The sequence below is a fragment of the Phodopus roborovskii genome, unplaced genomic scaffold (genome assembly GCF_943737965.1).
Source record: "Phodopus roborovskii unplaced genomic scaffold, PHOROB, whole genome shotgun sequence".
Taxonomy (NCBI): Eukaryota; Metazoa; Chordata; class Mammalia; order Rodentia; family Cricetidae; genus Phodopus; species Phodopus roborovskii.
In genome coordinates this window covers 18,363,049-18,384,723 of record NW_026126558.1, presented here as the reverse complement: position 1 = coordinate 18,384,723, position 21,675 = coordinate 18,363,049, and the positions used below count along the sequence as shown (strand labels likewise).

Sequence of the window (21,675 nt, the reverse complement as noted above, 5' to 3'; positions counted from 1 at the left end):
TACATAAATGATCTTTTTCTTTATTAATACGAGTATATAGTGAATGACCCGTCTTAAATAAAGCAGGACTTCTTCTACCCCACAAAGAGTTCATGATCCCATGTCCCAAACATCTGATATTTCCTTACATCAGAGCCAAGCATGTGATCCAACTGATCAGCTACAAGGTGTGTTTGCCATCCCTCTGCTCCTGGGAACCAGTATTGATCAAGTTTAGTACAAGTCTGAAGTGGTCTCAACTGAAGTTACCATCGGTGAAAACTATCTCCTTTCATGTTGCCAGCTGGGCTTTTGTGAATTTCTAGATAAGCATGTATTAATGTTACAGAAATTGAATTATGGCAACTTAGAAAATTGAGAGAAACTGAAATGTCATTTTTAAATTTCAACGCGGCCCTCAGTACCAACTCCAAACCCATTCTTAAACTGCCAAGCATTAGGAAAGAGACTCCACTAATAGTTGATTGCTGCACATCCAGGAGCCCCACAGTCTCTTTTTGCTGGCTGTCCTGATAAGAGGGGTCACTTTCTTCTGTTGGCTGTCAGCGAATGTCATCCTTCTCCAGACACCCCCCTGCTGTAATCCGTCTGCCGGGATCTGCATCATGCACGGCCACACACTTCATGGCCACCACTGTGATTCAATTCTCCCTTTGCAAGAAACATACAGCTGGAGGGGTCAAAAGATGGGAAGTGAAAAGTCGGCCCTCGAGGTGATGTCAGGAGTTCAATGACAGTTTAGAAAAGCTTTTAACGTCTCAGAAATACATACTAGACTTTTAAAAAAAGGACTTTAAAAAAATATGAGGCCTCTTTATAGACTTTGGTATATGTATATACATTTACATATCTGTAAAATTTTAACTTACTCTAGGTTTTAAAAAATAATGAACTCAACGAATAATGGGTCTCCATTGCTTTAGAACACCCAGTATATTAGTTTTATTTTTGTTACTATGAAAAATATCCTGAGAAAAGCAATTTAGGGGAGAAAGTATTTATTTTGGCTTGCAATTCCAGAGGACTAGAGTTCACCACAGTGAGAAGGACACGATGATAGTCAGGGAGTGCACAGCAACCGGGCCCGGAAACTGTCTGATCACATTGTATTGCATACAGAAAGTGGAAGATTTGATAGCTGGGCTATGAACTTCCTCCAGTGAGACCCCACTTCCTCCTTCCATAACCATCCCAAACAACAACACCATCTCAAGTGTCCAAACTCAGGAGTATGTGGGGGACATTTCATATTATTCAAACCACAGCACCTAGAATCCCAACCTGCCCTGAGGGCAGCCAGGGAGCAGAACTAGACTAGAGTAAATCACCTAGGTTTAGAAGGATAAAGACTCTCATGAGGAAAGGCTCTTTGGACAGAATGTAGGTTGTCCTGACAGAGCAATGTTAGTTAGTAAGATAGATCCCCCATTCACTCTGAGCCCAAGGAGCATCCCCAGGACCCTGGGGATCAGTGTTCATCTGGAGGACAAGCACCTTCTTTTCCTTGGTGTCCCTGGCTGGGCAGAACAAGGACTTTGCTTGGAAACATCTGGAATCCTTTTCCTTACACTCCTGACTCCAACGTGGCCTTAGCTACAGTTAGCTTAAAGCCTCCTGTTGAGATATCAGTAAGACCCTGGGAGTCAGCTGGCAGTGAGATAACTTTGCAGCAGCCTCTTGCCTCCATGATCCAAGGGAGAAGCCATGGAGTTTGATATTTAGAATTACTGGACCCTGGGGAAGGAAATTCTGGTGTCTCATCCAAACATAGTTCTTAGAAGACATTTCTATTTGTCAGCTGCTCATTGAACCACGCAGTAATGTAACAGAGGAGACCTGGGCATGCACATCTCAGAACTGCAGGACTGAACTGGGCCATTTCCTTATCTCAGTGGGGTCTCTTTCCTTGTTGTGTTTCTTTATGTATCTGTCTCATTCCAATGATCACAGTCTCTGCACTTCATTCCCAGCACCTAGCAATAGGCATGACAGTTATGGTGGTGACAGGAAGATGAAATTCACTGTGACAAATGTTTATTATTTATGATTTCTATTCTGAAGATAATATCACGTCTAATACAAGTCTATTGTAGTCACCATAAGATGGCAGGCACAGAGGGAAGGGCTAGTTAAGTTGCTGTGGAATAAGTGGCAAGCTGTTTTTGTCCCTAGTGGTTTGACTCCAGACCCATGACCTTTTTCATTGGTTTCTGTAATGCTTCACTTTAACTGATCAGTGGATGTTAAAATGGCAAAATGATTGATTTTGGTTTTATGTTAATAAGAGAATAGATATTATCCTGGACAATGCTACTTCTACTTTCTTTCTGCTCAGCAACAACAATATCATGAATTTGGTATATATCCTGGCCATGTTTTTACATTAGTACAATAATACTATTTAGAAATACTACATAATGATCTTTTTGCTTTAAAGTATTATCTAAGTCATGCCACTATATGTGACACCTTCTAACTAATTGTTTAGTCCCAGGGCTTCGTCCCAACAGCTATCCCTTCTCATACACATACATCTGTTGGTTCAGCTTAGCTGTGTGTATCCAGCTTGCTGATATTATGATTGTTTTTTTTTTTCTGCAAACTGACAATTGGGTTGTTGTAACTACTACAGTGAACAAAATCCTTGTCACTTTGTACACATGAATGGTAACTTAGAATTTATGCAGAGCGAACAAACTCCAAGTTCTATAGAATTGTTGGGTCTGAAGAAATTGTATCAGTGTACCCTTCTAGAAGTATTTGAGCTGTCTCTCTAATGCCTAAAACTCAGTGTAGTCAAGAGTCTTAAGCTCTTGCCAGCATGAACCTGAAATGGTTGGTATGTCACCATAGTTTTTATTTGTATTTCCTTTGTTAGCATTAAGGTTCAAAATTTTTGAATCCTGCTGTCAATTATCTACTAGCAATAATTTTTAGATGTTATCCATTGTGTACACTGATCCATTGTTTACAACGAGGCTTTGTATTGTTCCAGAGACCCTTTACTTTCCTTGGGCCTCCGATGCACAACCTTGCTTCATATGGCCAGTGTTCCAGGGAGTTGAACAACGTTGACTCTTAAGTCTTACACACTTTTAATCCATCTAAGTAGATATTTTATATATATTATACAAGTAATACTTATTTTTACATGTAGAAAGTCAGTTGTTCTTTCACTGGTTAGTAAATATTTATCTTCTTCATGACCCAGCTGTGGTAAGGCACTGGAGTAGGTTGCCAAGAGACTGAAGAAAATACTCAGAAATGACTTGAATGAGACATGAAATGTATTTTAAGTTACTGAAGGAGAAAGTCATAGAAACACAGAAAGTCTAGAAGCCACAGACTGTGTAGACAACACCTCCCCCACAGTGCTGCATCAGAATCTCAGACATGAGTGTCCCATCCACCTTCGTTCTTTCCCCCCTCCCCCTCCCTCAGACTCACCCTCTCTGTTTGGGAATAGGGAACCACGTTGGAGTTCTGAGATTTGCACTGTTTTTCTGTGACTCTAAACAACTCTTACATTTGTTGATGAAAAAAGTTCATCTGCTAATTCCTTCTCTTAGTCTCACATCCTTCCACCTAGTTTCTTTACCACCTTCATTTGAGCTAATATATTCTCCATTTCAATCTGATAGGGCAGTTGGAGCTTATGAGCACTTTCTTTACATAGCACAAGGTATATGTACCATCACACATGTCCTTATTTTTGGTATTTTATTTGTTAATCTAAGTCTGAGAGAGTCTTTTTGCTTTTCTCTTAGTGAGTTAAGCGCAGGTAGATAGTTCTAATTCTTAATGTTTTTCCTTGTCCTGGATTTTAATGAGTAATTATATCTACATTAAAATTAGAACACATGGCTTGAATAAACATACTCTAACTGTGGTCTTGGAGAGACAAAGCATGTGGTTAGTTTTTATAGATACTCCATATGACCCAAAAAAGACTATAGATTACCTAATTATTGAGTGCACCAGACCATGCATCTGTGTGTTTATATTGTCAAGTCAATCTCCTAAGTAAATTGTTCATATCTCCTACAATATTACCATTTGCCCAAATTCTGATAGAATTTTATCAAAATTCCCTTGTGTCATTGCTCTTGTATTAGTTTTCCCTCCATGTATTTCAAAGCAAATTGATAAATATGTATAAATTTATGAATTGTATTTGTCCCTACAATTTCTTTTTCATAATATACTATTCATTTTAATTCCTGTTTACCATTTCTGAGTTAAATTCTAATTTTCCTGAGAATAATTTTTAATTGCTGTCTCCCTGGTATATTTTTTTTATTTCTTTAATTTCACTTTTTGTGATTTGTGTAGAATAATTTAAAGAGTATAGAGTTTAATTTTTAATTTTTATTGGTGTGTGTGTGTGTGTGTGTGTGTGATGTGTACTGGTTTCAGATTCCCTACAGATGGAATTATAGGTAGTTATGAACCACCCAGAGTGGGTATTGGAACCAAACTTGGGTTTTTCTCAAGAGGAACAAGGCTGTTAACCACTGAGCCATCTCTCCCGCCCTGAGTTTGATTTTTAGCTAAAGACAGACTGCATTTGAAACAGCTCTACTAATGTAATGGATTTGTTAATTAACAGCTCCAGTGGTCATTTGTCTAAATGAGCCTGCTCCTTTTCCAGACTTTAGGGGAGGATATGTTTCCCTGTCACCTGCAAAACTTCCTCCTGACCCCGCCCTCCATCTCCAAAGCCCTCAACCTCTCTCATGCTCTCTTTCTGGTTCTCTCCTCCTGGCCTCTCCTAAAGGGTCCTTGTGATCACACTGAGTCCAGACCAATAGTCTCCAGATCCTTAATCACTCCCTTTTGGTAACGTTTTAGACATCGAGGATTAAGACATGGACATTTCATGAAGACCATTGTCCAACCTATGACATCCAAACTAACAATTTACAAGGTACTGCTCCTCCTCCCCCACTCTCACTTTGCCCTGGGATTTGCTTGTGCTTTGTAATCAGTTCTCCGTACTCGTCCGAGCACTGTAGATATTAGCCATATTATTTCTTTAAGTGGCCACCCATACAGTAGATTTTAGCCATATTATTTCTTTAAGTGGCCACTCATACTCTCTTAGCAAATTTAGATCTTTCTCTAAGACTAATGAATGAACTTAGTACTTTAAACTTCCTCAGGAATAAGACAGGGGCTGTTTACACAGTCACTATATCTTGACCTTTCCATTACCTCATAGTCCTTTCAGTGTAGAATTCAAACCTTCTCTTATTGACCTTGAGACTTTTGATTGCTGTCAGTCAGGGATAATCATTCACTAGATACCAGTTTCCTGACTTCCCCTCCTTTTATTTCCTGTAACTTCCTACTTCTTTCTCATGTTGTTTTCTGTATTGCGGTGGGTTTGGCTTGGCTTGCTTGGTTTACCTTGAGATAAGCACTCTTGCCTGGGATGATTGAGTTCTTGTTAGTCCAAGCAGCCTCTCCACGGCATTCTCCTACTGTATTCTCCCAAGTTGCTGCCACTATGGATGTGCACAACAAAGCCCAGCATGGCAAGTGTTTCTTTTCACAAAGTTACCTCTTTCTAAATTCTTCCATGGTGTCTCATTCCATTTGACAGATTCTTTTGTTCCTTCCCTTTCCTCTGAATATTGGCCTCTTGCCTTAATTGTTGCTGCTAATTTCTCGGTTAGTTTGGAATGTTGTTCATTTAAGGGCAGCATGCCCTTTTTAAAAAAAGATTTTAAAATCTCTTGACCTTTGATTTTCTTAATTTTCGCTTTAATGTATCAGGATATTTGAGACTTAAAATCTGGGAAATGTGTCTTTGCTGCTTCTTCTGTTTCCTGCTTTATGGAAAAAATGCACATACATGCCTATACATATAACCCACACACATACACTGAGACTTACATATATACATACATATAGACTCAAATGCCCATACACATAACCCCTATACACACAGAGATTCACACATAAACACACACAAAGAGACATATGTTCATACATACGCATATACCCACACACAGATACACAGGAATACATGCACAAATTAAACACTCACACGTACCTACATACACACCCACAGTCATGCATACACACACAAATGTGTGTACTAGAATTTTCCTTGTAGCTGTGTACTATCCTTTGTAGCTGTGTTTATTTTATTTCTTGCTGGTGCTCTCTCTTCATCATCTCAGCAGTGTGCTCTAATTTACAAGCTCTGACCTTCATTTTGGCAAATGTAAGACTTAGCTCATCTCTTCACATGTGTGTGTCGTGGTGGAAGTCCTGACAGTAGTAAAGTGGGAATGGTCCTCTTTTTAAACATTTTTAAATTTAACTTCAGTGACTGCATTCTTCACCTGTAAGGTTTAACAATGCTTGTCCCTGTTTCACAGGCTTTGTTTTGGGTTTATTGTCGCATTCTGCAGCTCTCTGAGGATCTCGGGTGCACTTTCTAATCAGTTTCAGTTGGTGCTGTTGATCGTTGGGGAGTGAATTAATTGCCTGATTGTCCGCAGCTGCTCTTCCAGATGTTTAGCGTTTAAGCGATGAGGCGGTCTGGTGTGGTGTATGCTTGTGCCTCATTCTCAGCGCTCACCCCTCTCTTTCTAACAGTCTCACATTTGCCTGCGCCGGGACGGTGATGGCAGGCCCGGAGTCAGGTCTTCTGCCTCCCTTCCCATGTGGATCCTGGGAAATCAGGTTCCAGTTGTTGTGTGGCTGGCAGCCTGGCCAACAGGCTACCTGCATGACAGTCTCCATCTGACCACTTCCGGGCCCTCCTCCACGACACAAGCCAGTGTGGACTGTGGCTTCAGGAATATCAATCACAGCTTCTGTCACTTGCAGAGAAGCTGCCTTCCCTAGGGACCTTGCCACACATCCCTCCCCTGGTCTCTTGGTTTCTAGTTTTCTTTCTCAACTTGCCTCTACTAATATTAAGCAGTAAGAGCCTAGGTCTGTGGCTTTAAACCCCTCATTGTTTCTGTCCCATGTGTGGTTCATATGATGTTTAACTTGGCTTTGAATACAACTATGCTTAGCTTTTCTTTTCTTCAAATTTTTTTTTTTATCTTCTTTTGATGTGTTAGATGTGTTAAAGCTTCAACTCATTGACTCTCAAACTTTGTTTTAGCCCTTTGTAGGTGCTAATACACAATTACAAGAGAACAATAGGATATGTCTTCAGTGGAAAAAAGAAAGCAGAGGGCTTGGGGCTTTTGTTTTGTTTTGTTATTTTATTTTGTTTTGCTGGTCTTGACTTTAATTGTGAAAAAGTCTACTTTTAAAAAAACTTGTTAGGAATAAAGGAACTGGAAGAAAATAAAATTCTACCCTTTTATAAGGAGCATCATTTCTTTTGCCAAGTAAAAGTCGTGGTTATTCCAACATGAGTTGGTCTTCTCTTGAGCCATCCCCAAGCGACCCACTAGGTGACAAGAGGATGACTTAAGACTGAGAGTTCTGGAAGCGAAGGTTTGTGCTTCATGGAGAACAGTGAGCTTCTCACCCCCACCTGAGACCGCTTTCATTTTGGCAAAGCTAAAAGTGAAAGACGTAAGACAGATTCCACCAGGTCACATTGATTATATAAACCACAGTGACAGCAGGGAAGCTATTGACTCTACATCCGGTAACACTTTGGGTCAGCACATTCCCTGAGTCTAGGATGACAGCTCTACTGCTCAAATATGATTAGTTTGAAAATAAGTTAAAGCCAAAATGAAAGCAAAGCATTTGGAAATGATAGGGAGCTGTCCAAAAGAAATAGCTTTGTTTGCAAGCTTGTCTCTCTCCATTCTATGTGTCCCGACTTTTAATCAGTTTTGGAAAATTGCTTTTTCTATTAATTATTATTCAGGTATGCAGTTATAGTAACTATCATCTAGAGGGAGTATGAAGTCAATTTTTTCCTCCTTTATATCACCCCTTTCCTTCTCCATGAAAATGTTTAACTTCTTCCCCATAATCAGCAGCCGCAACAGTCCAACTCATGTCCTTGTCAGCTGAAGCATTTACTCTTGCTCTGTGCACTGACACTAAACAGCTAAAGTTCACTGTTGAGTTGGTAACACAAGGAGATGAGTGCCTGACTATAATAAACAAAACAAGAAATACAAGTACTGCTATGGCCTCCTCGGCGTATCTCCAGTGAGACTTTCATCAGGAAGAAAATTATAACCTTCTTTGGTTCATTTCCTCTCCTGTCACAAGTAAGGAAAGAGAACCAGACATATGTTCGTCATGGCAGAATTGTCCATAGGATTCCATTTGGCGTGTATCTGTTGTCAATAGCCACTGTAATGATGTTGCTGCACACATACTAAATTGCATGCTTTGGAAGAGAAAAGAAACCGGTCTCTTGGTGATAGCACATTAAATCACCATCTCGGGTTGGCAGGGTCACATACCAAGCACAGTTGCCTTTTGCACAGTGGCTGTACAGATGGGCTATATAGTGTGCATGCTGAGGAATCAAGTCTTAATTCTTCACATACTGGGTACATCCTTTAACCCCTTTGATCCCTTGGTTCTTTTCCTTTAGATGTAGTAATAGCAGTGGTATCTAGAAGATTGTACAAGATAGTATATGAAGAAAGTTCCTGTTGAAAAAGTAAGAACTTGACCAATGATAGCTTTTAATTTCTATCCGACAGACAAAAAGAGTCAGGGCAAACAGCTTGTGGAAAGATAAATGTTTTCTGGTACCGGATCTAAAGGTCTTGTATTTGTCTTTCTTTAATCAGAAAAAAAAAAAGGAGAAAAAGTGAAGGACGGAGGTTTTGAATCAACTGACACACACAATATGGAGCTCTGTAGACTAGAGGTTGTAATGTTACCTTTTCCTTACCTTTTACCTTTTCCTCTAAACTTTTGATAGTGAAATCATCTTATAAAATACTTTAGAGCATCAGTGTTGGTGAGTACGTATGTGTCCTTTCATAGCAGAGAAACATAGACTCATTAGCAAATAACTATCTAGAAATGTTAAGCTCGCCTATTCTCTGGCTCTCTTTGCAGGACTTCCTCACTTGTACGACTGACTGCACCCAGAAATATGTAGATCCTGTGTGTGCTCATGGGCCCCCAGAAATATGTGGATCCTGTATATGCTCAGGGGTCCCCAGAAATATGTAGAGCCTGTGTGTGCTCATGGGCCCCCAGAAATATGTGGATCCTGTATATGCTCAGGGGTCCCCAGAAATATGCCAATCCTGTGTGTGCTCAGGGGCTAGCCAGTTTTCCTTGTATCTAATTGTCTGTGTGACCTGTGTTTGACCTGAGATGTTTCACTGAGTCTTAAGAAGGCAGGGATATTCAAAAAGAGGAGTGTGATCTTTTACTAACAGATCATTGGTACATATTACTTGAGAACAATGAAAATTACATATACTTATTCGCCTAGTACAAAGTCAGTTGGCCTTATAATTTCCACAGCTTTCTTCTACCACAAACAGGTAGAGCTATGTCTTGAGTAACAGGGAATCTCATATCAGCAACCAAATCTCTCCTATTCAATCCACAACCACAAACTATTTTCCCTACATGAACACAGAGAAAAGCCCAACAAAATAAATAAAACCATGTCTTGGGAAGTAAGAGAGCAACCAGCCCAATGGCAGCCCAAAAGGAAAAGGAAACCAAGAGAAATGGCCAGCATTCGACTCTAGGCAAAGCTGGAAGGCTTAAAGTGGCTTTCAAAAGGTATACATTGTAGTGAGATACATTTTCAAGCAATAGTGGGCCATGGATATAAACACTAATGGAAATTCCAGTCAAACTCCTAGGCTGAGAGTTGGATGCCAGAGGTTATACCCTTGTCCTAACTTCCTCCAGGGAAGGACTGTGAGTTAGGTAGCTCAGGAGGGATTTGTCTCTGAGAAATAAAACTGATGGAAAGATTAAAAGGCCATCCCCTGCCCAAGGCTATGTGTCTGTGGATGAGCCTGTGCTTGCTAGATTGAAGACCTAAGTGAAAAGAGGTGATCATTCCTAAGAATGTGAATACTGTATTTAAAAGGACTGTTGCCAAGATACATACTCAAGGCTCAGCTGTGAGTGGTATTTATTTGGTCTAAATGACCATGCTGAGAGGATGGAAAGGAGAAAGTGAGAGAGAATGAACTAGGTGATGTCCAAACATTAGCTCCAACAGATTATCTAGAGATCTCAAAACAGGGACTGGAAGATAAGGATCAATGAATTGGCAGTGATGGCCAAGAATTGGAATCATTTTTTTTTTTTTAAATGGGAAAGAAGGCTCAAAGAACTGGTACTTCTCAATGTATGCCTTTTCTAGAACCATTTGCCTTACTCATTGTGTCTCTGTATACTTATGATTAAAAAAGAGAAACACCCCACTCCTGGCACAGAAAAGAATATATATATATATATATATATATATATATATGTATATATATATAATGTGCCATTTATAAAAGGAAATTTTTAGATACAAACAAAAGGGGTTTTTCTTTTAGTCATAAAATTTATCTGGCAGTAGTGGCACATGCTTTTAATACCAGCACACAGGAGGCAGAGACAGGCAGATCTCTGTGAGTTCAAGGCCAGCCTGGTCTACAGAGCTAGTTCCAGGACAGGCTCCAAAGCAATACAGAGAAACCCTGTCTTGAAAAACAAAAAATAAATAAATAAATAAAGAAAGAAAGAAAGAAAGAAAGAAAGAAAGAAAGAACATATCTGAAAAGACACACAGAAAGTGACTAACAGTGGCTGCCATTGGGGATGACAGTCAGTAACTTCCCATGTGTGGGATGGAGGAAGGGAAGGAAAGGGAGGGACAGAGAACAAACTCTAAAGAGATGGCTGGGAAATAATTTACAATAAAGCATTTACCTAGCATGTTCAGGGTGCTAGGTTCAAACTCCAGCTCTGGAAAGTAGAGAGACAAGAGAGAACAACGATATCCTTCTAGAAGGAAATGCTTATTCACTAGTGAGTGTATACTCCCCTTGTTCTGACTTTACACAAATGACATCCTTCTAAAACAAACAGCCAAAGATGGGAGGGGGTCACTCATCATCACACCATGCAGATGGCTCCACACTTTCCAGTGTTTTCCCCATGAGGCCTATGTATTCCTCCCCTCCCGTGGGCTGACATGACTTTTGTTGCCAGCTGTTTTCATTCAAGACACACCATCACCACCTCTAATATGAATCACTACGAAATATTCTGGCCCAGGTCATGTTTACTGACTGATTTGGCTGGTTTTGATTGATTTCGATTCCCTCCAGCAGAGTTCACTCCAGTCATTAAGGTAGACAGTCCCCAGCTTTTCGCTGTTGTAAATGATGTGTATCAATTTCTTAACTGTTTCTTTTGACAAAATCCCCACAAACACAACTGTCATGGGTTACATGGCATTAATATAACTAAAAGTCTTCATACATTTCACAAGCTATCTCTCAGAAAGTTTGTACCAGCTTTATATTCAGACCCTCCCCAGATGCAAAGCTTATATTCAGACCCTCTCTGGATATAAAGCGTGAGGCTCCCAGCCTCTTACCAGTGCTTTTGTTTTTGCCAAATCTAGCAGATTTTTTTTTAATGGTCATTTTAAGTGTGTGTTTCTTTGGCTTTCTGGTGAGGCAGGACACTTTTCATATATCTATTGATCATGAAGTAAATATTGTTTTTGAGCCCTGACCCATTGCTGCCACTTTAATGGCCAAGGGGAGAAACAAAGGGCAAATAGAATGGTTCATTTCTTCAGAGTTCACAGTTGCACAGAAGAAATGACCCTACAAGCAATACAGTCAGACAATAAAATTGAATCACAGGGGAGGAAGTGACCAGTTCTAAAAGAAACGTGCTGTAAGTAAGAAGGCTCTAATGGAAGCAGGAACAGGCATGATTTCATATTCAGCGATGGTGCTTGGCACATTTGGGAGGAGCAGGTGACTGCTTCTGTCCTGGGAGTAAGTCTGGAAAAGGCATTGGGACCTCTTAGCAGAACTGGAGATACAGTCTCCAGACCAGAGGCCATGTGCAGAATTCCAGTGCTAATGTGGATAGCCATGTTTGCAGAGAGCCTGGGTGATGTCTCAAAAGGACCTGAGGTCTGCCAGGCAGTGGAGGTGCATGCCTTTAATCCCAGCACTCGGGAGGCAAAGGAAGGCAGATCTCTGTGTTTGAGGCCAGCCTGGTCTACAGAGAGAGTTCCAGCACAGCCACGACCATTATATAGGGAGAACCTGTCTTGGGGGAAGGGGGAGAAAAGGACCTGAGGTCCCACTAAGATCCACCCCAAACCATGAGTTTCCAATTATTAAAAAGGACTAGACACTGTGGTAGTTTGAATATAACCGGCCCCCATAAGGTCATAGAGAGTGGCACATTAGGAGGTGTGGCTTTGTTTGAGTAGGCATGGCCTTGTTGGAGGAAGTGTGTTACTGTGAGGGTGGGCTTTGAGGTCTCATTTATGCTCAAGCCATGCCCACTATCTCAGTTCACTTCCTTTTGCCTGCGCCAATCAAGATGTAGGACTCTCAACTCCAGCACCATGTCTGCCTGCATACCACCATGTCCTACCATGAAGATAATACACTAAACTTCAGAAACTGTAAGCCACCCCTTCATCAAATGTTTTCCCTTTTAAGAATTGCTGTGCTGTGATCATGGTGTCTCTTCACAGCAATAGAAACCCTAACCAAGACAGACATGAACCAAATAGAACAAAATATGACGAAGCTCGACCATATTTGTAGCTTGTGTACTCTGAAGCTTGTATGCAAGGCTTTGAGGTGAATTGGAGTATTTTTTCTGGAGGAGATACATAGATGCCTGTAAGGGGCCAAGGACACCCATCCAGACAGTAAGGAGAGGACCAGGCTCAGGTCTATGTAGCATAGATAGACCTGTCAGTGACGTGGATTATAGAGGACAGAAAACTGGCTGAGAAGTTTTAGAAAGTAATTTGAATAAAGCCCACTGATTATTGAGTGATGGACAAGGTGTGAGATGTTTGGTACTCATTTTATTTCATCTTTGTAAGTGGTGCAGCTCTGAGAGGAATCAAACCAAATGTGACAGCATTCACCTATAATCCCAGGGGTTGCATATTCAAGGGCATTCCTGGCTACAGAGTGAGACCCTGTCCCAAAAGAAAAAGAGAAAGCACAATTCACAGGTGGAGAACCTGAAACCTAGATTGTAAAGTCAGCCCAAGGTCACCTAGCTACAAATGATGGACTCCAGAATTGACCACTAAGTCATGTGACTCCAAAGACCACCCACACCTCCAGTCCTGACCCTGTACTGCCTCCCTTGAAAAGCCTAACATCAATTCTTGTGAGCCTCCTTCTTAACCTCCAGTTAATTGTGTAAAGCAGCAAAATGACTCACTTCAAAGGAGAGGAGTATATGACTCCAGATGCCATTTGGAGGAAAGGGAGACAGGCCTTGGCGAGCCTCCATTGTTCTTGCCCACAGAGAAAGGATCATCTGCTGAGATAATAGAAGTCTAAAGCAGTTCCTCATTCCACACATGGGTTCCTGTTGTTATCTGCTCCCCCTTTTTCACGGGAGGAGACCTCACAGGTCTTAAATGGCAAAGGAGTTATTGTTTTCAAATGCACGGTGCTATTTTCTTCAGGCTTCATAGTTATTAGCCCTGCAGAGCATCTGGCCTGTCGAAGCACAGGTTGTCACTGTGACATTATGCAAGAGGAACAATCATGTCTACCTTTTACAGAAAATATAAAATACTTGATATAGCTACTTATAAGAAAAGGGGAGGCTGTCTTATTTACCATGGAAGCTGAGCCCTCATAAGAAGTGGAAGGATGTAGCCCATTACTTAATCAATGGCAGCTGTTAACATTAAAAGTGTGGAACCTTGAGAGGAGGGTTTATCAGTACTCACCAGAGGACATGGAATTCTGAGCTGTAAAAGATCACAGAGTCTCCATCCTTCCAATAGCCATGTTCACGGGCACTAAGCATGTACTTATATGTTGGGTATGGACCATGGACATGGCTGACTTGCCTGCCCTAATGTGCTGAAAAAGCAGAGAGCCATTACCAATGATATTTTTCCAAGATTAATTTTTATTTGCATTATGTGCCTGGGGTAGGGGTGCCTTCAGAGTCAAGAAGAAGGCATCAATCAGATCTGTGGATCCAGAGTTTCAGGGGATTGTGAGCTCCCAGATGTGGGGATGGTGGGAACTGAACTCTGATCCTCTTGCATAGGATTTATTTATCTATGAGACTTAGCTTATACTGAGTATGTAACCACCGAGCCATCTCCCCAGTTCCAACTGAAGTTTTAATGGGAACTTTCTAGAGGGCTTGCTGTTAGCATCTTTGAAAGAGAATGTATGAAAGCTTGTATTAATTTTCTGCTGTTAGGTTTTAAATTGCTATAAACCTAGTGGTTTAAAACCATACTAATTAGTTATCTGTTCCTATGGGTCAAGAATTCTGGGCCTGGCATTGCTGCTTCCTTCTCCTAGGATCACTAAATAAGTTTGTTAGCAGAGTTGCATTTCCCTTGGGAACTTGGTTGGGGAAAGGCCCACAGCTAGGATCTTCAGTTTACTTGCAGATTTTTGCTTTGCAGTTGAAATTTCCTGTCTCACTTGCTATGTGCAAGGATGCCTCTCAACTTGGCCACCATAACTACCCTATCATGTGGCTGTTCCTTTAAACTTGGTATCTCTCAGACTTGATATTTCCTTGCTAAGAGGTCTTTAGTCTCCTTTGGGCCCACTGAAGATGATCTCCCCGTCTGAAGGTGAACTTATTTAAGACCTTAACTACATGTGCAGAGTCCCTTCCCAGGAGCACCAACATTAGCATCTGACTGAATAATGGAGAAGACAACTGGACCACACAGACAAGGCAGAAAAATACAATCTGACTTAAAACAAGAACAGCCCAGGACCTTAGCATCTGGCATTTTATTGGACCTTATTCCTAGATTCAATGATGTATTTTTTCTGTCTGGTTTTATGGCAGACATTGTTTAATACGCTTCATCAAAAAGAAAACTCACTGATTCAGCCCTGGAAAGCAACTTAGGTCTTTGTTTCTAGAGCATCCACCCTGTGTCAGCAGGAATCAAACAGAGATGCCACACATCCATCAAAACCTGATGTCCCCTGACCTGAAATAGCACTCACCCTGGCCACAGCCTCACTTCACTGTGGACAGAGGATTGAACTGCACCACTAGTCAGAAAACGAATGGAAATAGTCAAAGTGAAAAAATGACTATTGTCAGTGCCCTCTCTGAAAGACATCATGCTCTCTTTATTTTAAGTGGCATTGACTTATGCCTGGGCTGTAAGCTGAGTCTCACTGATGAACAAAACTATATAGAATGCTTTAAAGCCACAAATTGTGCAGAGAGGTCAACAGAGTAGGATCTTCCCACCTAACACTTTCCCATTTTCTTTCCTACCTGCCTCTGTATATTTACCTAAAAGTAAATGAATGTGAAGTCTGTGTCCACTGTTCTCAGAGGGTTTGAAATGCCAAGCAAGTCTCTTACTGTAGCCCTTTACCTTTCCAAATCTGAGATTTGAGAGAATTGGGGTTGGTGGTATACCTGAGCAGGTGGCTGTGGACCTAACTGACCAGGTAGTTTTGCCAGCAGCTTACCCCACCAGTTTCCCTTCAGACTCAGAGCCGGACTACATTTCCCAGCCTCCTTTAGATGTGGCTGCATGTGGGAGTTTGAGCCAGTGGAAGTGGGCAGAAGTGGTGTATAAATCCTAGCACTCGATCCTCCATCCTTTCTGCATTGTTGCCTAGTGATTCACCAATGTCCAGAGTGTCAAAAATGTCACAGTCTGCTCAGTTGAGGTTCCTGAATGACTGGAGTAGAAGCCAATCCTCATCTCTATCACAACTTGAAAATAATATTAACCCATTGAGCATTAGGTGTCTGTTATAGCAGCTACCATTACCTTACTTATCTAAAAGTAGCTGTCTAGACTCTCAAGATTGCCTGTCTAAAAATGCCAAGAAAGGAGAATGACTGTTTAGCCAAGGATGGAAAATCCATTTCCACCTATTGCTTTAATTGCATAGGTCAGACTGAAATCATTTCACCCAAAGACTTCAGCCTACAGTAACAAAAACTCTAGGTGCAATTGAGCCACCTTGATCCATTTTTTTTTAATGGCTACAGAAAATTGAATCTACACTTATAGTTCTTTCGGAACTCATTTTGATGTCATATTTGTGACTAATATCTTAGAGAATTGTTCTGCATTCACTTTAGGGCTGATTAAAAAAAACTTTGGGGCATAAATTAACAAGATATATTAGGAAGTATTTCTTTGAACTCAAAGCTGAACATAATACTGTGACATCCCATTCTTCTTGTTTCTCCTGTCAACACTGGTTTGTACATCCTGAAAACTGAATGTGTAAGGAATACCTTTGTAATTACATTGTGTGGGGAGTGTAAGTGCACATGTGTTTGTGAGGGTGTGGAGGCCCATATAATCACATGAAGGGACAAGATGACACCACAGGGGTCCCGCTCTGTCACTCTCTACCTTATTTCCTTGAGACAGCATCCCCCATAAATCTAGCACTAGGTTGGTGGCCAGTGGGCCCCAGAAATCCTATCTCTACCTGTTCCACAGCTGCGGTGGACCACACCAGCTTTTGCCATGGATCCTGGGGATTTGAATTCACGTCCTTGTGCTTCATAGCAAAGCTTTTACCTACTGAGCCATCTCCTCTGTCTAAGAAATGTAAAAGTATGAACAACTGTATATGAATGTTCTGGAAAAGCATAGTCTAGTACACTCGACCAGGATGAGGTGTGAGTGAGGAATAAAGGAACAGGGACATTTTGGAAGACAGATCGAATCACTCAAGGTGTTTAGCATTTTTTCCCACTGTTTTCCCCATTGTTTGTGTCCTTCAGATACAAACAAACATACTATCTCTGCCCAGGTCCTAGTGTGTCTAGAACAATCTTTGTTGTTTGATTGTTTTCCTCCATTTCTGTGTCACTAGACATGTTCCTCAATCTGAGATCACAAGGAATGCTATGGCTGTTGACTTCCTACAGTTTCCATTAATGCCAACATTGAAGTAAATTTTCCTCAGCATCATTCATCTATATCCTCATTACGCACAATTTGTAAATCTGAAAAATGTTCTTCTGGCATTCATTTAATTCATTTACATTTTAATATGCAATTTACTTGTTTTCCATGCAGGTTTGCAAAGCACAAGGAAATAGAACCAGCTTTCTGGCTGGTCTAACAGGATTTGCCCTCAATTTGAAGTTGGGAAATTAACATTTGGGTTTAAATATTAGATTCTCCCTGTACAAATACCTGTGAGTCGGATCCTAAGAGTGACTAGTGGGTCCACTGACCAGATCCAGCCTCTTAGTCTGCACCAGAACTAAACTGGATTTAGGATGTCAGCCTGTGGGACACTGCCTGGTGGCACACTCTTAACTTTTGCTCATGATCTGTCCTTCTCATTGACCACAGCCATTAACAGTCCCATTCTAACCCCTTGCAAGCCTCGCAGGAGGACATTTCTGACTGATGGGCACCACTGTTTGTGAGCCTCATAGAGTTGCATGTATCTTTACATCCTTCCTTTTTATTTTGCTAGAAATACACCATGGAAATTAAATGGAAGAAGGATAAATTTAATTCTTTTAGATTTATCTATTTTTTATCTTATGTGTATACATGTTTTACCTACATGCATATAATATAAACCATCTGTATGCCTCGAGCCCATGGAAGCTAGAAAAGGGCATCAGATACCCTGGTCACAGGGTTACACAGGGTTGTGGGTTTCCATGCAGGTGCTGGGACTCATACCTAAGTTCTCTGGAAGAGTAGCACGTGCTGTTAACCACTTGACCATCTCTCCAGCCCAAAGAAGGATGACTTTACACTGAAACAGCCTCCAAAGCCAGCGAGCTCAAAGTGTTTTCCTCCCTGTGCTTGACTTTTGAGGGTTTCTCCTGAGCCCATGACTTAGGAGACAGGAAGGTTTTCAAGCAAATGATCATATTCTTGTCTAGTGAGCTGCCCCTCTATCCTGGTAGCTTCTAACCATCTCTGTGGCTTATCTTCTGTAGCCTTTTCTCAATGTGTTACTGGTAATAACTAAATATTTTATAGAAGTAATAGCTTTCCTGAAATAGAATCAAGAGTTAAATGAGCAGAAATAGCTACTGGAATGGGGAGAAGATGCTTTTTATTAATTTTAAAATAATTTCCTATACACAAAATTAGAGAGTGTGTGTTAGGCTTTTTAATCAATAGTAATACAATTAGGGACACACCACATGTTAATTGGGTCTAATTTCACATTTGGAGGAAAAACACGTTTGTCACTGTCTGAGGATTCTAACTTGCCCTTCTCTGGGGAAGCATGGTGTTCCTTAGATCCCCTGAAGCACGTTGTCCCCAGCCTCCTCCTGACTTCCCTCAATGTCATGTCAGCTCCTAGGGGGAGAGGGTGTGCTTTGGGCATTTGTATTTCCCACAAAAACCAAGCATCAAGCCTGTTGAGCATATCTGTACTGTACTTGATTTAAAGTTCTAAGATCAGTGTGCTCATCCGATTTGTAGCTGACCAAGAGGAGCAGCTGACCAGGTGGGTATCAGAATCAGCATTTTGGCAGTTTTCCCAAAGGCCAAAAACGTTACAGACAAATGTACACATCAACTAATCAGAACTAATTTTGAATGTAATAGGTTTGTTTAACAGTGTTTTATACTCAGCTGAAGAGAGAATTATTGAACTGGAAGAAAACTGAGGAGAAACCATCCAAAATAAATTGGAGACTAAAAGTGAAGAAATGTGGTTACAAGGCTAAGAGATGGCATATTAGTTAGCTTTGCCAAGATAAACAACTTAAATGAAGGAAGGCTTACCTTTGATTGTGATTTCAGAGATTTTTGGTCCATGACCACTTGGATCTTTGTCCCTGTGGCTGAGAGCACATGGTGAAATAAACCCACTCACTTTATGGCAGCCAGGAGGTGGAGTGAAGTGAAGAGATGCCCAGGTCTGAATGTCCTCTTCAAGGCATGCCCTTGACCTCACTTCCTCTAACTGTGCCCCGCCTCCTAAGTTTCCACTGCTTCCCAACAGTACCACCAACTGGGTGTCAAGTCTTCAATACATGAGCCTCCAGGGGACATTCCAGGACAAACTATAATAGAGAGGTAATATTAGAAAGTTCTGAAATGGTAGGGATAAAGAATGAAGTGAGATATTTCAACAGACAATGATAATTGTCCAAAAATAAAAAAAAAAAAAAAACATCAAACAAAGGATTCTAGAAAGAGCTCAAACTCCAAGAAGAATGCACTATAGACTTTCAAAGACAAGGGCAAAGTCTGAAAGTAGAAAATAGATTACCATCAAAGAAACAGAAATTATATTTTAATTAATATTTACAGCAGAATCATTTTTATTATTGACATCTTAACCTCACTTTGACATCTGAGGTTTTCCTCTCAATCTGGGATAGAGGATTTGAAGGACTATTAAGTATAAGTGGTTCGTTTTGTTCACTCTACATAACACCAAGGAAGGACCAAAAGCAATGTATACTGGTACAAAACAAGTCATAATCTCTACCAAATATAAGGAAGAAATGTCTATAATTTGAGTTGTAACCTGAAGTAAATAAATTACCCTGTATAAGAAGTGAATATGCTAACATCAGAAAGATTTTGAAATGTATACTCATTTATCAATTTTTGTTTCACTTATTAAGACAGGGTCTGGCTATGCAGCCCAAGCTGGCCTTGAACTTTGGATCCCTCTGCCTTCCACTCCCAAGTGCTGAGATCACAGGTATGCACCATCATACCTAGCTTCATTTGTCAGATATTTATTAAGTGTCTGTTTATGTAGTATAGTTATGTACTATATCTTGCTATAGATATTTGAGGTATATTTGTGGGGAAAAACACACAAACCAATGACAAACCCCCTCCTATGTAGAGCTTACATCCTACTTCAGGGGGCAAGACAATAAAAATGAGAAATAAACCATGTACTGTGTTAGAACACCATGAGTGCCAAGGAAGGAAAATCTAGAGCAAGGTAAAATGTGACCAGAAATGTAAAGATGGGTTGGCCATTTCAGTTCTATGGCTGGAATAGGCATTAGCAGGCACTTGCTTTGACAAAGAATTTGGGGAAGGAAAAGCAGTGTGCTGTGAATATCTTAGCAGTTAATAAACTGATAGGAGTCACTTCCAACTCAGAGCCATCCTTGTAACAGATTTCAGAATAAACATAGAATTCTTTTAATTATTATAAGAACACAGTAAAAACCAGGATGACTTCCTATCATGTTTATGAAATGGGTGCCCATCTTTACTCTAATTCTACAAATGTCTCCTCTGAGAAGCACGTCTCTGAAAATTCCAGGAGGAACACTGGCCCTTCTATTGCCATCTCAGAATTGGAAGGTTAGAGCAGATAATTAGTAGACGTTTGTTAGAGGCCTAGATTGTTGTCATAGAGAAGATGCAGCTAGTCTTCACAGAGCATTCCAGAGCTGAAGGGTGGCCTTGCTCTTCAGACTCAGAAAGTCAATGATCATCTGGCTTCTTTGATTCTAAAAGAAACAGAATGATAATGTTTGTCTCTGGACTTAAGTTCTGTGGTGTGAGCCATTTGAAGCAGAAGGTTTTGACATATGCAAGATGAAAATCCAAGAACATCTACCCAGTTAACTTGTAGTCTTGTGTTTCAGGCAAACAAAAAATCCCTTTGGACGGTTAAACCCAGTAAAGGCATGGTTCCTGCAGAAGATGACTTTCCGCTGACCCTGACTGCCAACCTGGATGACATAGTGACATTTAAAGACACAGTCATTCTGGAGGTTGAGCACAGCAACACCTATCGGATCCCTATCCAGGCTACAGGGATTGGTTCTACCATTGTGTCAGACAAGCCCTTTGCTCCAGAACTCAACCTGGGAGCACATTTCAGGTAGGGAAATGCCATGGAACAATTGTATAGATAATTACATATATCACAGTCTTAATTAGCTAGAACCAGCCCCCCACCACCTCTCTCCTAACCCACCCTCACTTCCTCCTTGCTTGATGAGTGTACTGGACGTTTTCTAGTCATGGCTTGGTGACATTTGTTACAAGAAGACATTTCCAAGTCATCACTCTGTGCTCTAGTTTCCTTTTTTGCTGCTGTGATAAAACACTCTGACCAAAAGCAACTTGGGGGAGGGTTTGTTCCATCTGGCACTTCCCTATCACAGTGCATTATCTGAGAGAAGTCAGGACTCAAAACAGGAACCCAGAGGCAGGAACATGGAGGAACACTTCTTGCTGGCTCTCTGTCAGACTCTTGCTCAGCTAGTTTCCTTATACAGCTCAGAACTACCTGCCTAGGGAATAGTAACACCAACAGTGGGCTAGACCGTCTGCCAAGATTGTCCCCTAGACACATGCCCACAGACCAACCTGATAAAGGTGATTACTTAATTGAGACTCTGGTGGGTTTGTTTTTTTTTTCATAAGATTCTAGGCTGTGTAAAGCTGACAGGTGATACTAACTAGGAAACCTGCTTACATTCTCCAGGATAGGTCCCCCTACTCTGGTGAAGGGAGTGATGACTACTTTATGATGGATTCAGTATTTCTGCATAATTTCTCCTCTCCAATTTCAATACACT

General features: G+C 40.9%; 1 protein-coding gene across 1 annotated transcript in view; it reads left to right on the top strand.

The window, feature by feature from the left end:
* Hydin (HYDIN axonemal central pair apparatus protein) overlaps positions 1–21,675 on the top strand; it is a 343,862-nt gene that overhangs the window by 152,551 nt on the left and 169,636 nt on the right. Inside the window, 1 exon segment of the mRNA XM_051201355.1 lies at positions 20,734–20,972. Within this exon segment, the coding sequence (XP_051057312.1) occupies positions 20,734–20,972 (239 nt within the window).